The sequence below is a fragment of the Centroberyx affinis genome, unplaced genomic scaffold (genome assembly GCF_046629955.1).
Source record: "Centroberyx affinis isolate AG114_WGS23_722 - 3 ecotype Tasmania unplaced genomic scaffold, CSIRO-AGI_Caff_v1 ptg000158l_1, whole genome shotgun sequence".
In the NCBI taxonomy this organism is placed as follows: domain Eukaryota; kingdom Metazoa; phylum Chordata; class Actinopteri; order Beryciformes; family Berycidae; genus Centroberyx; species Centroberyx affinis.
The window spans coordinates 114,888-130,344 of NW_027278855.1; the positions used below are offsets into that span (position 1 = coordinate 114,888).

Genomic DNA, 15,457 nt, shown 5'->3' on the forward strand with positions numbered 1-15,457 from the left:
ACCTGCTTATCTACAGTCTATTTTCTTAATGTAAAGACATGAGATAAGATGATATAAAACATGAATCCCCTTCTACTTCTGACTTCTCCATCCCACATTCCGTCCAAAGACAATTTCTGCTTTCCGCTCTTGGCTCGGCAGATGCTGTTTCTGTCAGCGTGTCTTTCCTTTGTCATAGTTTGCATAGCCATGATAGGAAGGAGCATGGGTAAATCTTTGGATTACACTGAACAACAGCAACATTAAAGCAGCACACAGCCCTTCCATCCATATGAACTCCCTGGCTGCTTGCCCTCTTGTAGGAGTATCTCATTCCTTACTGGGATGGCTTGCTCAGCTACATGAGATTACCATCTGGCAAAGACCACCATGTCTAAGTTACTGCAAGCGATTCATTCATTTAATTGATGCTATACAAGCAAACAGGCCAAGCCCTGGAGCCAGTACGCTGTCAAATACAAAGTGATTTTTCCAAACAACTGATACAATTTTGGCTATTCTAGCGAGAAAAAAAAATGTAAATAGCTTTATGATCAAAAATGTGAAGTGTTTCGTTTTGTTAATTTAAGTGGCACGATCAGCTCTTCTCTAGGTATTTCATCTTGTTTTTGTTCTTGATTTTTATTTTCCTAAGTCTATATCTTATTAACTTAATGAGCCATGGCCCAGCGTTTTCCAAAGTTTATGTTCTTTCTCCATGCAGTACTAATGAAGGATCGGTGTAAGCTCTTCTGCCAGGTTGCTGGGACCATGGCATACTATCAGCTGAAGGACCGTGTCATCGATGGCACGCCATGCGGACCAGACACTTATGACATCTGTGTTCAAGGCCTCTGCCGGGTATATCTCTCTGTCTCTCTTTCTCTTACACACTTACTCATTCACACACACCAACACACACACACACACACACACACACACACACACACACACACACACTCATACACCCTTCAACATCAATGTCAGCTTTCAACCTTCGCTCACTCTCACTATTATGATCTGTAGTGTCACATATGTTTATCTGTGTCAAAACTACATTTTCTCTGATGAGAAATGATAATGATGCTGAAGCAAAAATACAAACTTGCACTCTCAGCCTTCTCTGGCCTTCACATCATTCGCATTTTGTAATAGAAAGAATGAAGCTTGAATTTTCAGTGAAATGTTTATAGATCACAATCAGAAACACCTTTATCTGCCAAGTACATGTCCGTGCAACTGCAGTGTGTCCAGGTGAAACAGTGCTGACAAATGCACATTTAAACAAACAAATTGTTGGAACAACAGTATGGCTAGAGAGTTTGTCATATTACTATTATAAATAAATCTCACCGTTCAATCTTCTCCTCATCTGTGCTCCTGCAGCAAGCGGGCTGTGACCATGTGCTTAACTCGAAGGCCAGGAATGACAAGTGCGGGGTGTGTGGCGGGGACAACTCGTCTTGTAAGACGCTGGCGGGGACCTTTAACGACGCTGAGTACGGTAAGTCCCGCTCCTCCTCAGATTACACCTATGGTGTACTAACAGCTGACTTCACACAAAGCAGGTGTTGCTATTGAACATACTGTATGTCAACAGCTTCAGCAGATGGGCTGTGATACATATGATATGCAGTAAACACAGAACAGCTAATAGAGATTTCAGCCGCACGTGGCCACAGCGCTGACATTTGGACGCTGTGTATGATGACAATAGGAACTGATGTCATGTCTGGATGTGTTTAAATGTATTAAACTTGATTTTCAGCAACAATACGTGCCTCAGCCAAATTAGGGGAATGCATAACACAAATCTTCTCTAAAGCCTTAGAAAGTAATAAACAGAGCCATCACACTCTGTCAGGTCGTACGACAGCATATTCAGACCTGACATCACCCCTTTTGAACTATCCTGTTAAGTACTGTGCCTCATCTAGGGCCAACTACTGATTGCATCCAATCCTTTTTTAAGTCTGGGCAGCAAAACAGCATTAGCATAAAGGCCGAGGGTGTGGTTCCCGTCATGTTTACTCCGCATTAGTTTGGCGCTGAGCTTTCGCGTCTCTATCTCTCGGCTTTCTTCCTCCAGTCTGTTGGCTAGTGGGGGTACAGCGCTGAGGACTGTATTGAATTGAACCAGGCACTGACCCCAGCCCTGAAAATCTGGCTTAGCCTAAAGAAAGGGAACTTGAGTGGGAGCGCAGCCCAGGCAGGATATCCCTCTCCTCCTGGGTCTGGGCCTGTCTTTCTGTCTTTCACCCTGTGACTGTCTGTCTTTCTGTTTTTCTGTCTCTTTCTTTGTCCATGTCCCTTCCTCTCTCTCTGTCTTTCGGTCTTTCTGCTTCTTTGTCTCAGTCTCTCTCTCTCTCTCTCTCTCTCTCTCTCTCTTTCTTCCCACTGTTCACCAGACCGGGCCATCTGAATCCCCAGATAAAACCAGCCAATTAACTGTCCGTAACACTTGCACAAGACCCAGTGAATCCTTAGTCGCTATACTTGAGTTTATAAGTGATAAGTGATCCTGATAGTGGCACTCTCATCTCACTCTGCATGGTTTTGTCCAAGTTTCCCTTGGTTTTTGTAGTGTTTTCTGCACATGAAACTGAAAAAAACATGAGCAAGATGAGACATATGAAAGAAAATTTGCTGTAGGAGACAATGAAACCCACAGGGTTTATTGTGTGACTCCTTCCCAGAAAGAAAAAACAAATAAATCACAGTAAAGTCAATCAGTATCCTGCTGTCTTAATTTCCCTGTGCAGTCCATTAGCACTACTACTTTTTTTTCTCCCCTAGTGCCAGAGAGGAGTGTTTTTGAGGTAAACCCCAGCAATCTTAGAATGCAACATGGTTGTGTTTTTTTTCTCGGGTGGTGTGTTTACTGTTCATTCCTGGTCACTCTGTGGTGGCAGAGGATTGTGTGTGTGGTCAACGGTTAAGCTGGGGGATCCTGGGAGCCTCTGAATGCCTGCCGATAACCATGTGGCTTCCTCAGAGGGGGATCCTGTTGGCGGTTTGCAGAGTTCATATGCCCCTGTGTACTTATGTGCTTATCCTGTCCTCTCTGGTTATGGAGGGAAATTGACATGATACTTGATGATAAAGTAACAGTACATCACACCACTGCATAGAGATTTTTGGTGCAGCAGTGAATGGGATAGAATCATGAAGAGCCAGTGCAAACTAGTTACGTTTCATAGTCATGTGTTTAAGAAATTAGAGTAGGCGTCAGGTACAGCTTAACAAGCAGAAAAGTTCAGTTGTGGTTGATGTGGCTTGTGATGAAGTCAGACTGTATGAAATGTGCATGTGTGTGAGAGTGTGTGTGAGAGTGTGTGTGTGTGTGTGTGTGTGTGCGTGTGTGTGTGTGTTGAGAGATCTGCTCAGCTGATGGGAGGAAGATATGTAAACTTTACAAGTGCTGCCCCCGAGTGGCTCATGCTGTCAGGCTAACTGTGTTTTCACACCAACCCACACCTTCCCTCTCTCATTCATCTCTCATTCATTTCTTCTCTCAACTTGGGGGTGACAGTAGTCTGAAAGTCAGAGCGGTGGGCTCCTGGTGGCAGGAGGCTGTTGGTTTGAATCCCCAACCCGAATCGACTGGGAAAATCACAGTGAAGGGAGTGAATGGGTTAAGGATAACGCTCTCTCATCCATCAGCAGCTGTCATTAAAATACCTTTGATCCTGCCTTTGAACCCCAAACTGTTTCAGTGGCCAACAGTGCAAAGCTGTGGTTGTACTGGACAGTTGCTCGGTGTGAATGTATGTAAACCTTCCTCCCTCTGCAACGATTTCCCTGGTCTGTTGCTGTAAACAAGAATGTATTCTCAGTCAACTGATTAAATAAGGGTTAAATGCTCTTTTTCTCTTGCAACTCTTCTCCTTTCTCCTTCTCCGAGTCAGGTTACAGTTATCACAGATGCACAGAATCTGTAGCACCAGTTCTCATTAGAGGATACAGATTCTTGATTTTTTCTGTGTCTCTCCCCCCTCCCCCCTAGTTTTCCTAGAGCCCTTTTTTATCACCTATCCGCAGTTCTATCTCTCCTCCCTCCCTACATTTTTCCTCTCACCTCTCGGCTTTCACCCGTATCCACGTTGACTCACTCTTGCTCTCTCTCGCTCACTCGTTTTCTATGTTAGTTTATCATGGGACAACAGGCCCAGTGAAGTAATTACAGGCCAAAGGCAGGTCCAGGGAATAATTACATATCATTTCACGGGTGGGCCTCTGAGACTAAAACAAGGCCTCCTGCAGGTTATTTGAGAGGACTAGACTTTTTTTTTTTTTTTTGCAAGTGTGACATTCAAATCCCCAGTGGTTGGAACCGGACTTCCCTGACTGAGGTTGCTGTAGCATAGTGAAGCTATTATGAAAGTCAAGGTGGGACCGCTCACTGCTGTTAGTGGCTACTTTGTTCATCTTTGTGTAATTGTGTAACTTTCCATGCTCTCTGTCTCATTCTCTTTTTCTACCTGTTTCTCTCTCTCTCTCTCTCTCTCTCTCCCTCTCTCTGTCTTTCTCTTCTCCTCGTCTGTCTCTTCTTCAGGTTACAACACAGTGGTGCGGATCCCAGCGGGAGCCACCAATATCGATATCAAACAGGTCAGCTACTCTGGAAAGCCAGAGGACGACAACTACCTCGGTGAGTGTACTGTATAAGTGTGTGTGTGTGTGTATGTGTGTGTGTGTGTGTGCCTGGGTGTGTATTCAAGCCGTGCAGCATCAAATTGCAGGTTTTAAGAGGGAAATCAATTCAGAATGGAAGCAGTCCAGCCGGATAACATGTATAATTTACACTCCTTCAGTTCTTCTCTCACAGGTCAATGCCATTATCGCCTCACGCTACTATAAAGAAACAATACTTGCTGACCCCAAGGTGTAAGGGCAGGCTGTTAAGTGAGGCTACATGGGCCAAACCGCTGCCAAACTGCTGGTCATTTGCAGCAGTCACAGTGTATACGGAGGAAGCGTGGAGGGGCGTCGGTCCATCTGGTCATGGCAGAGAGGGTTGGTTGGGAAAGCAAATGGAGTGTCAGGCCCGGAGCAAGATGAATGAGGCAGCAATAGGTGCTAATTAGAGGCATGTGGAGTCCAGGCCGCATGAAAGTGGATATAGGGGTATAGGGTGAGATGGACCCACCGGAGTGTGTGCGTGTATTTCTGTGTGTGTGTGTGTATGTGTGTGCGTGTATGCATGTGAGAGAGAGAGAGAGAAAGAGAGAGAGAGAGAGAGAGAGAGAAATTGAAAAAGAGAAGCCTGTGAGAGAATAGAATCTGAGTCTATTAGTATGTGTCTGTGTGTTTGTGTACAAGTTCAGCTGTGTGTGTGTGTGTGTGTGTGCGGGTGGGCGCATGTGACTGTGCAGGTGTGTGTGTATGTCTTTGTGTGTCTTTACATCACCAAACGCATATTTTTTTCCCACCGCTGCAAGGCATCAGTGATGACAACCAGAGTCTACATCATTGTCAAAACCACACAGGCAGCCAAGGGGTTAAAGATGATTATGCTGGGGTCCCACACTAGTCATGTGCAGACTTGAGTGTAAACAATGTTGCGTCTAGAGACTTAATCACATACATTGTTTCAGCATTGACTCTGAGATTGTAATTAACTGCATGTTTCTAGGAACCATACTTTTTTGAGGCAGAAAAAGAGGTCGTTGGTGTTCAATTTGTGTTTATGTGCTAGTCTGCCATGTGTGAGTGTGTAGCCGTGTGTGTGGATGTGTGTCTGCTTTTGTGCGTGTGTCCTTTCTGTCTGCATGTTTATGTACTTGTTTGTATTTGCAGCCCGTGGAGATCCTCTGTTTGCACTGTAATGTCAGTCACTGAGGAGAGTCACGCAGTCTAACTCCAAATGACTGCAATTTAGTGCCACCAGTGTTTCAACATACCTCCCCTGCAACAATGGCTTTGCAGAACAATAGCTTGCAGCTCAAAGGCTGTTTACTTAACATATAGCTTGGAATGATGAATGCCACATCTTGTAAACATTTCCAAAACCGCAGTTCCACAAGAGTCAAACTCATTTCAGAACAAAACGTTCTGTCTCTTGCTGTAAATTCTTTGACGTTTGGATTTCTGCGTTGTTCAGCGTTGCGTTGTCGAATCTGTAGATTCTTACCTGTGCGTTTCTTCCTCTTCTCGCATTTTGCAGCATTATCTGATAGCCAGTCCAACTTCCTCCTGAATGGGAACTTTGTGGTGGCCATGTTCAAAAGGGAAATCACCTTCAAGGGAACTGTCATCGAGTACAGCGGCTCGGACACCAAAGAGGAGCGCATCAACTGCACCGACCGCATCGAGGAGGAGCTCGTTCTACAGGCAAGGAGGAGGAAGCTTCTCTGTTTGTTAAATCCCACTTCTATTCTCTTCTCTCTTTCTCCTCCTCCCAGGCTGTTTTAGTCTTGATCTCTCTATCTCTTTCTTCAAAAATATGCTTTCTTTCTCTCCTACTGGCATATTGGGCTAGATCCTTTATATCCTAGGTTCTATCTAACAAGGCAATCCTATCTCTTTCAAAATAACCTACGCAGACTGAGACAAAATAAGAAAAGCACTGTTAAATCCTCTGACCTTGCCGTTCTCACCGTTGTTTCCCCAGGTCTTGTGTGTGGGAAACCTGTACAACCCAGATGTCCGTTACTCCTTCAACATTCCCATCGAGGAACACAGGGAACAGTTTGTTTGGGATCCCTCAGGCTCCTGGCTGGAGTGCAACCGCATGTGTCAGGGTAAGAGCATGGCTGGTCACCCAAATCTCTATTGTTCCTACACCTGGCAGTCTACAAAAAAGTATGGATAAAGAATATGATAATTTCTTGTTGGCTTCAGATCATCTTAAAAAGCTTTGCAATTGCACAAAATATCTGGGAAACTGTGTAAAAATGTTGACATTCAGTCCCGATACACATATAACAGGTGCAGGCCCACTTTTATTTCACAAATTATGATATTTGTTGTTGTGAAGAATAATTTTCAGCTATAGGATATATATACAGTATATATGGCCTAGCTGACAGCCGCTGTCCCCATAAAGCATAAACAACACCAACGATAAAAATGAAGGTCTGGAAAAAGTGTGGAATTTTGAAAGGGAAGATTTATAGCAACCCTAATGTTTCCTACAGCGTTGTTACAGTGAATGAGCTGCCTTGGTGGCAGCTGCATGGGTTTGAGTCTCTGCACATTATGCTCTTACAAGTCTCTTGCCTACAATACCTGCCCTTCTTACTACACTCAGATGTCCAATAAAGTTACTGACTGGCCTCACTACTGTTTGACTTTGTAGTTTCACATGATATGATCATGTGACCTAACCGGGGAAAGATTTACGATTTAAGCGTGTATGCAAATGGAGATTTTCCAACTTTTCACAATGTTGTGTCAGTGCTGTCAGCAACTCTTCCTGACTTGTGATCCACTGCCATTTGCATTAAATGTATTGTTTCTCTTGTCCTACCCGTTTCACACACACATCTCTGTATTTAAAACCTTGCTCACCCATCCCCTCCTCCTAAAGCCCCTCCTGGCAGCCCCAGTGTGACCCCGGCCAACCGCATCTCCTCCTACACCTTCTCCTGAGCCTGGCCCTTAACCCGACTAAGCCCCTCAAATCTCCCCTCTGGAAGCAGCCCAATGAGGCTTCCTGTGGGTCGGAGTGCACAGCGTCATCAGCGGGATCCAGTAGAACAGCTTTATTCCCGGGGTCGTAGAGCGCCGCGGACCCCTGAGGCTGTAGGATGGAGGACTAGATGTCAGAAAGCCGATCGGACTAGTTAAAGGGGAGGAAATGCGATCTTTTGGCAAGCGAACCGTTTGCCAGATGTCGTCTAATTCGAACCTTGCCTTTCTTCGTGTGCGTCTGTGTGCGTGTGTGTGTGTGTGTACATTTGCGTGTATGCAGGTGAGCGGAGACGCAAGGCGGTGTGTGTGCGTAAGAGCGATCACCTTGAGGTGTCGGACCAACGCTGTGAACATTTAACTCGTCCTGGTGCTGTCACTGAGCCCTGCAACACTGACTGTGAACTCAGGTGCACATACATGCACACACACACACACACACACATGCAAACACTTTGTCATGTATAAGCCCATATACAACAAACACAATAACACACACACACAAACTAATCTAAACAAGCCAACAAACAAAAATGAACATCTAAGGATCTCAGATGCTTTGATGAACATGACATTTCATATCTCAAACCTGACCCCCCTTTCCCTCTCACACAGGTGGCATGTAGCTGGAAAGAGTGAATGTTCAGCTAAATGTGGCCCAGGCTACCGCAGCCTGGATGTCCAGTGTATGAAGTACAGCCTGTTGAAGAGGCAGAGCGAGCGGGTGGAGGCCAGGGCCTGCGGGGAACTCTCCAAGCCCCAGACCAGAGAGTCCTGCCATGGGGACTGTCTGCTGAAGAGCTGGCAGTACAGCGCCTGGTCACAGGTACATGAAAGGATTATGGAAGTGCTGGCATGGTACAGGTTCAATATAATTTGAAAGAAAAGAAAACATGAGTCTCTGATTCATGTTATCATGCAAGTGATATGCTCACTTTTTAAGCAGTTTAGGTGTTACAAAACTAGTGCAGCAAAGACTGAATGTTTATAATCAATTCAAACATATAATTGTCCAGTCCGGTACTGGGCTCTAAGTCATGTTTTCCATTTTCATACTGCATTTTTGGACAGAGTGGATCTGTGGAAATTCTGAAAATAATTGCTTATTTGCTTCATTTCATTTTCCTCATTACTTAATTGTTTGCAGCTTTTCATTACAAAATCAGTGCCTTATTGCACTGTGAATCATTGCTCATTTTTTGATATAGAGATGAACATGTGGTTGAGGGGCTGAACAATTGTAAATATGTTGTATATGTTGTCAACAGTGCTCCAAGACGTGTGGTCGTGGGAGCCGTAGCAGAGAGTCTTATTGTATGAACAACCTGGGCAGGCGGCTGGTGGACAGGGAGTGCAGCGAATACCAGAGAGTGGTCACCGAAACCTGCAACGACCAGCCATGTCCCAAATGGTCTGCCAGCGAGTGGAGCGAGGTGAGGCTCTGACTCCTACACATACAGCACACACACATGCAGACATGTGCACATGCATACGGATCCACACTCACACATGCAGGCATGCAGGATTGAATGCTACTTTATTAATTATTATAAATTGATAACACAAAAACAGCCTTCACTGCAGTACAGCCCATCACAATACCCAAAGTGCAGTGAAGAGCACTAAGATAAGGAGAGAAAGGTGAAGGCAAGAAAGATAGTCTCAAGTTAGAAATTTGCCTCATTAAAATACCTAATCTCCTATTAAAATACCTAAGCAGCAGGCATAAGTGATCTTCTGAATCTTTCAGTTTTGCATCTTGGTAGAAAGAAACAACACAAAGTACTTCCATGCATGCATACATCACTATATACTGGATGTTAGCACAATATGTTAAGGGCCACGCTTTCCCACCACAAACTAAACTACTGCACTGTAATCCAACTACCAAAATCATACCTACTGCAGTCTTCATACCTTACAATTAAAGAGTTCTCAAAAACGTAAATCCAGTTTCAAAGAAAAATCATTGCCTAACATTCATCATTCCTTATCTTAACAATATAGGAGATCCAATTGGTATAAATATTAGTGTTTTGACAGCTAAAAGGCTCCAGTTACTTGCTATCTTAAAAAAGAGGTGGATAGCCCATTTCGGATGTGAACACACAGACACTCATACACTTTCAACCCCCACTCTACCCCATCCCACCCCCACCCTCTGCCCCCCCCCCAGTGCCTGGTGACGTGTGGGAAGGGGATGAGGCACAGGCAGGTGTCCTGCAGCATGGGAGTGGGGGAGGAAAAGCTGAGTGAGCACTTATGCAACCCGTCAAGCAAACCCCCCGCCGTGGGGAGCTGCGAGCTGCCCGAGTGTGCGTCCTGGCAGGTCGGCGTCTGGGGAGCGGTGAGTCCCACACACACACACACACACACACACACACACACAGAAAGACACAGACACACACACCGGGCTGGAAGTGACTCGATGCAGTATTTGAGTGAGGAAATGGGTTTCATGTGTGTGTCGCTGTCTAGGAGTTTGACTTGTATCAGTGTGTGTGTGTGTGTGTGTGTGTGTGTGATGACATAGAAAGGGAGTGTGTGCAGGAGTGGTAGTGTGTATTTCAAGTTAAGTGTGTGTGTGTGTGTGTGTGTGTGTGTGTGTATGTGTGTGTGTGTGTCTGTGTGTGTAACCTGATAGCCTGGTGAGTTATGGAGCAGTGTGCTCCGACTCCAGCTGCCATTTCCTCCATGGCGCTTTCACTTTCCCCTCATATCCTGTCAGAGTAAATCTGACCCACCACACACACACACACACACACACACACACCACCCTATACTTCCCAACCAGTTCTATGTCTGCTACTGGTTCTCTATACGTTTAGATTTAGCACAAGCTAAATGAAACGTGTATGAATGGGCGTCTTTGGCCATTCATAGTCTAGTTTATAGATCTAATGTCCTGCCAGACGTGTTTGTGGGTGGGAAAATCAGATAGCAGTATTTACAGAGCTGGAATATATCGGCCTGTTAATGCCTGTGTAATCATAATTTGCTGCTCAAATAAACCTATCCTGTGGCACTTCCTCTGCTCTCGCATTGTGCCCAAACGTGGTCGGATCGGCTCAGATGTGTGTCGAGAATTGGGTAAAGGGTCGATTTTAGACTGTGTGTGTGTGTGTGTGTGTGTGCGTGTGTGTGTGTGCATATTGGTGATCATGTTGGGGGCTTAACCAGGCTCTGCTGAGCTAGACCTTGACTGAGGCCCCGTCTAAGATATCGACCTTGACACACTTAGATAGAGTTTAAGATAGCTGGGGCTTGACTGTGCTTCTCTCTTCTTTGTTTCCATGTATGTGTGTGTGTGTGTTCATGCGTTTGTGTGTGTCTGTGGTTGTGTCTTTCAGTGTGCGGTGACCTGTGGCCATGGCTACCAGATGCGAGCTGTGAGGTGTGTGTCGGGGGCCTATGGTGACACGGTAGACGACAGAGAATGCAATGCTGCGACGAGGCCCAGAGACAGCCAGGTAAGAGAGAAAAAAACCCAGAAATCACTCCTCACACAATCTCCAAACTCTTTAAATAACCATTCAAGGTTCAAGGTTCAAGGTACAACCTTATTTTTCCCCAAAGTGGGCAGTTTGCTTTGCAGAAGGGGTTAAAAAAAAAAAAAAAAATCCAAGTCGGTACTTAAAATCTGGAGACGCCAGCAACATTAAATGCTGCACAGAGGATTGAATGCAGATCTCACATGCATCATCTGAGGTCAGGAAGCAACCAATTATAATTAACCTTAACCTATAAGGCAATTCCTCTGAATTAGCATAAGAATTAGAAACAATAACCAAGAAAAACTAGCCCATATCACCATTACATCATTACATCAACAATATAATCTTCACAACAGCCGCAATCAGCTTCATTTCACTTTCGTGTCACCCAATCCTGTGTGATAGGCCTCTTTGAATTACATTTTATCTCCTGTTTTGCTTTGGAAGTCCAAGTCAGTGTCAAGTTGGACACAGACCATAAGGCCACTGCACTAAGTACCTGAGCAGCTGGAGTTAAGTGTCTTGCTTATGGGTGCTTGAACATGGATGGACACTGTAGGTGCAGAGTATTGAACTGCTGACCTTTCAGTCTCCAGCCAGCTGATCCACCGCAGCAGTTGGAATTAGGTATCTTGCTCCAGGGCACCTCAATATGGATGGACATTGACTGTACAAACATGTGTGTCAGTTTGGGGAATAGAAACAAAGATTGTAGGTGGTTTTTTTTGTTTGTTTTTTTACAGCAAGAGACATATCGATCGGTGTATAAGCAACCACCTATATTAAGCATCCCTTGTGGAAAAAAGTCATTTTTGTTAGCCCTCTCACAACAAAACAATAGTCTCTCTGTTATTTATTCCTTTTAGATTGTTTCACAGTTATCATTACAGTGTATATCTTCACTGATCAAGACTGTCTCTACAATATATTTAGTAATATTCGTGCTATAGACTTTCATTGCATTTCAATCTAGTGACCTATGAGTCTCCAGTCAGCTGATCACCTGAGTAGCTGGAGTCAAGTGTCTTGCTAAAGGGCACTTGAACATTGATGGTAGGTGTGTGGAGTTGAACCATTGACCTCCTAAGTCTGCCCCAAGGCCATTTTTTTCCTTTACTACATTCAGCACACGCACACAAATGCACACTAACAATTAAGTTGATAGACATATGCTCATTCACGGTGTGTGTGCATGTTTGTATTTGTAGGACTGTGAGATGCCAGCGTGTCCGTGGGCCTCTCCCCCACACAGCACACCTCGCCCTGACAGCTCCGGTCAGCTGCTGACTCAGTGGAGATACGGCTCCTGGACTACGGTAAGGAAACATCAGCACACATTACAATCCAAAGAATACACAAAAAGAATATGTGCTGTGGCGGATAGTAAATTATTTCTAGTACTGTTTTGTACATGGCAATAGTGAGTGCCACTGTCATGTTGTGTTGTAAAAAAACTGACATTCATCATTGCTGGAGACATCCTCATCTTTCTGCATGAGCAGCTTGTTGAAAAATGATCTGCTTGGTTAGCACTCTGATGCAATCAAAACAATGGAATAAGACTTGCTGCGTGTCACAAATGAGGAAATATGGGATATTGATTTGACAGTCTCTGTATATATATGTGTGTGTGTGTGTGTGTGTGTGTGTGTGTGTGTAATACAATGCCACATATGTCTCCAGTAATGATGGGTGTCCTCAATATGTGTTTACAAATATGAGGATGATGTATTAACTTTCATTGCATACCCCAGTATTCCTTTGTTCAGATAGTACACACTGTACAGGCCCATACTGCCTATCTGGCATTGTCTCTCATACCCCCTGCTGTATACACATATACATATACGCGCACACACACACACACACACACACACACACACACACACTCAGGCATACATACACATGCACAAGCTCCACTGTCTGGGTTGGGAGGCCCCTCTGTCTCTCTGGTGCTTTGCATTGTTGCTGGTTGCAAATGAAAACCAGATTTCATCTAAACATGAGTCTACGGTTTCTAAGATTGAACCCCGTCTGTCAATCTGAAAGTCGGTGTGAGCTCACATGTCAAAGGGGCTAGCGCCAGTGTGGTCTTTCAGACACACACACACACACACACACACACACACACACACACACAGATTCAAACTCTCTCTCTCTCTCTCTCTCTCTCTCTCTCTATTTCTCTCTCTTTCTTTCTCTCTCACACACACACACACATGGGACTGCCATCTTCTTTGTGTGAAGTCATGGAATTTAGAGTGTCATTGATATGAGTGGGATATTAGCGTGCGTGTTTCAGCTGGAGCCTTTTGATTGCATTAGGTATTCATCCCCTCAGCCATGTTTACTATGATGTCCTGTTGAGTTGGCTGGGGTTCAGCTGTAGAGTATCAGCAGGTGAAAGTCGCCTAGGGGAGTCATTTCAGGGCACCAGAGAGGGTAGATCATATCCTGGATGCCTTTATTTGTGACGCAATGTTAAAGATCCACTGTGTAACACTCTCATGAAAAGATGTTTCATGAGAGTGTTGTTTAGCCCAAGAGTGTGCTTGGGCTAAACAAGGGAACATCCACCCATCAGTGATGCGTAAGACTCCGCACACGAAGTGATGAATCAAGAACTGGAAAATGCATGTTTTTTGAGCATCTTAAAAATAAAAGATAAAAGATATCAAATTACCTCAAAGGAAGACATTTCCATGTGTTTTGGAAAATGTTAGATCTTTTGCCTCTCGTTCCTTCGGTATCCTTTGGTATAAAGCAATCACAGCCCGGCTGGGTTGGTAAACTTGAGATTCCTATGCAAAATGTACTGATGTCATCTTACATACAGTATCGCTCTACTGCAGATACTGTAGAACTGTAGACACATGCATACATACAGTTACCTCTTACTTCCATTTGGGGCCACCAACTTGCAAAAATTGCATAGTGCAGCTTTAAGAAAACAGCTAGTAATCAAGTTGATTTTGCGTTGCACATCCATGTTAAAATTGAGACAGAAAGCGCAGAATGCTGTTGATGGTATCTTAGAGAAGTTTAAGACCTACAAGATACAACTGCACATGCAAACATTTTTGAAATTCCAGCCGAGAGGGATATTTATTTCAACTATGCGTGTATGTGCGTGTCCTCCAGTGCTCGGTGTCCTGTGGCAAGGGGAAGCGGGCGCGCTACGTCAGCTGCAGAGATGCCCAGGGAGGAGTTGCCGACGAATCGTACTGTGCCCACCTGCCCCGCCCCCCGGAGTCCTCCGCCTGCTTCAGCCCCTGTGGCCAGTGGCGCGCTGGAGAGTGGTCTCCTGTGAGTAATACATCCAACACTGTGTCCAATCAATACAGATGTTTTCCAGTACGAAGACTTACAGTAATCACTCAGTTCTGATTTTTCCAAGAACTTAAAGGGGAAAAGTCGCCCAGAAACAACATGGCCATTTGATTTTCTTATGCTCTTGCACAGTTCAGTCTTGATTTGTGAATGTTAGCAAGTCTTTCCCAAAGCAGGAAACAAGACAAGGCGCATTAGATGATGTCATTAAAAAACAAATATTGTGGTTGTTTCATAGGCACTGAATGGGAGACCAGCTTTGTGGACACAGTGACATTGCTTGGTGATTTACAATGATATTGACACCTTTTCTGATTCATCCCTGTTGATGTTAACGAATTGAAGTTCATTCAACTTCACTGAGAGGACGAAAGTCAAATCCTCAATTCATTGTATGTCAAGCCAAATCAAATCAAATCAAGTTTATTTGTATAGCCCTCAAACACAATTACAGGCTCAAAGGGCTTCACAGCGGCCACACCATGAAACAATACATGAAAACAATAAATGAGAGCGACACCCCCCAACCTCAGACGCTCAATGAGAACAAGGAAAAACTCTCACGAAATCCTCATTAGGGGAGAAATGGAAGAAACCTTGGAAAGGGCCTCACAGAGCGGGATCCCCCTACCAGGATGGTCAGGCGTGCAATGGGTGCAGAGACTTGGCAAAAAAAAAGATGAAATATTGATAAGAAAAAGTAACATAACCAAAATGCACAGAATGAAGACAATAAGTCAGGGGTTTTGTCCTTTAATGGCATCTCAGATTAGAGCAGGGTTCAGTGGTTTCTAGCTGTGGGAGAGAGTTGTTAATGTACACAAAAAAAATTTGAGCTGTCTAAGAGGGCTGTCAGGATTGTAGGAAAATGTGACGACCTTAAAATGTTAAGGTTTAATTGTGGCATATACACTCACTGAGCACTTTATTAGGAACACCTGCACTCCTGCTTATTCATGCAATTATCCATTCAGCCAATCATGTGGTAGCAGTGCAATGCATAAGATCATGCAGATACAGGT

General features: G+C 44.5%; 1 protein-coding gene across 2 annotated transcripts in view; it reads left to right on the forward strand.

Annotated features, from left to right (window-relative positions):
• The window catches only part of LOC139655575 (A disintegrin and metalloproteinase with thrombospondin motifs 20), an 81,819-nt gene that overhangs the window by 38,297 nt on the left and 28,065 nt on the right, over window positions 1-15,457 (forward strand). For both annotated transcript variants that reach the window (XM_071533020.1, XM_071533012.1), the window contains exons 15-26: window positions 704-840; window positions 1,366-1,483; window positions 4,535-4,630; window positions 6,146-6,312; window positions 6,593-6,722; window positions 7,895-8,021; window positions 8,227-8,437; window positions 8,880-9,044; window positions 9,788-9,958; window positions 10,962-11,081; window positions 12,314-12,421; window positions 14,247-14,411. In XM_071533020.1, the coding sequence (XP_071389121.1) occupies window positions 704-840; window positions 1,366-1,483; window positions 4,535-4,630; window positions 6,146-6,312; window positions 6,593-6,722; window positions 7,895-8,021; window positions 8,227-8,437; window positions 8,880-9,044; window positions 9,788-9,958; window positions 10,962-11,081; window positions 12,314-12,421; window positions 14,247-14,411 (1,715 nt within the window). The remainder of the gene's footprint in view (window positions 1-703; window positions 841-1,365; window positions 1,484-4,534; window positions 4,631-6,145; window positions 6,313-6,592; window positions 6,723-7,894; window positions 8,022-8,226; window positions 8,438-8,879; window positions 9,045-9,787; window positions 9,959-10,961; window positions 11,082-12,313; window positions 12,422-14,246; window positions 14,412-15,457) is intronic.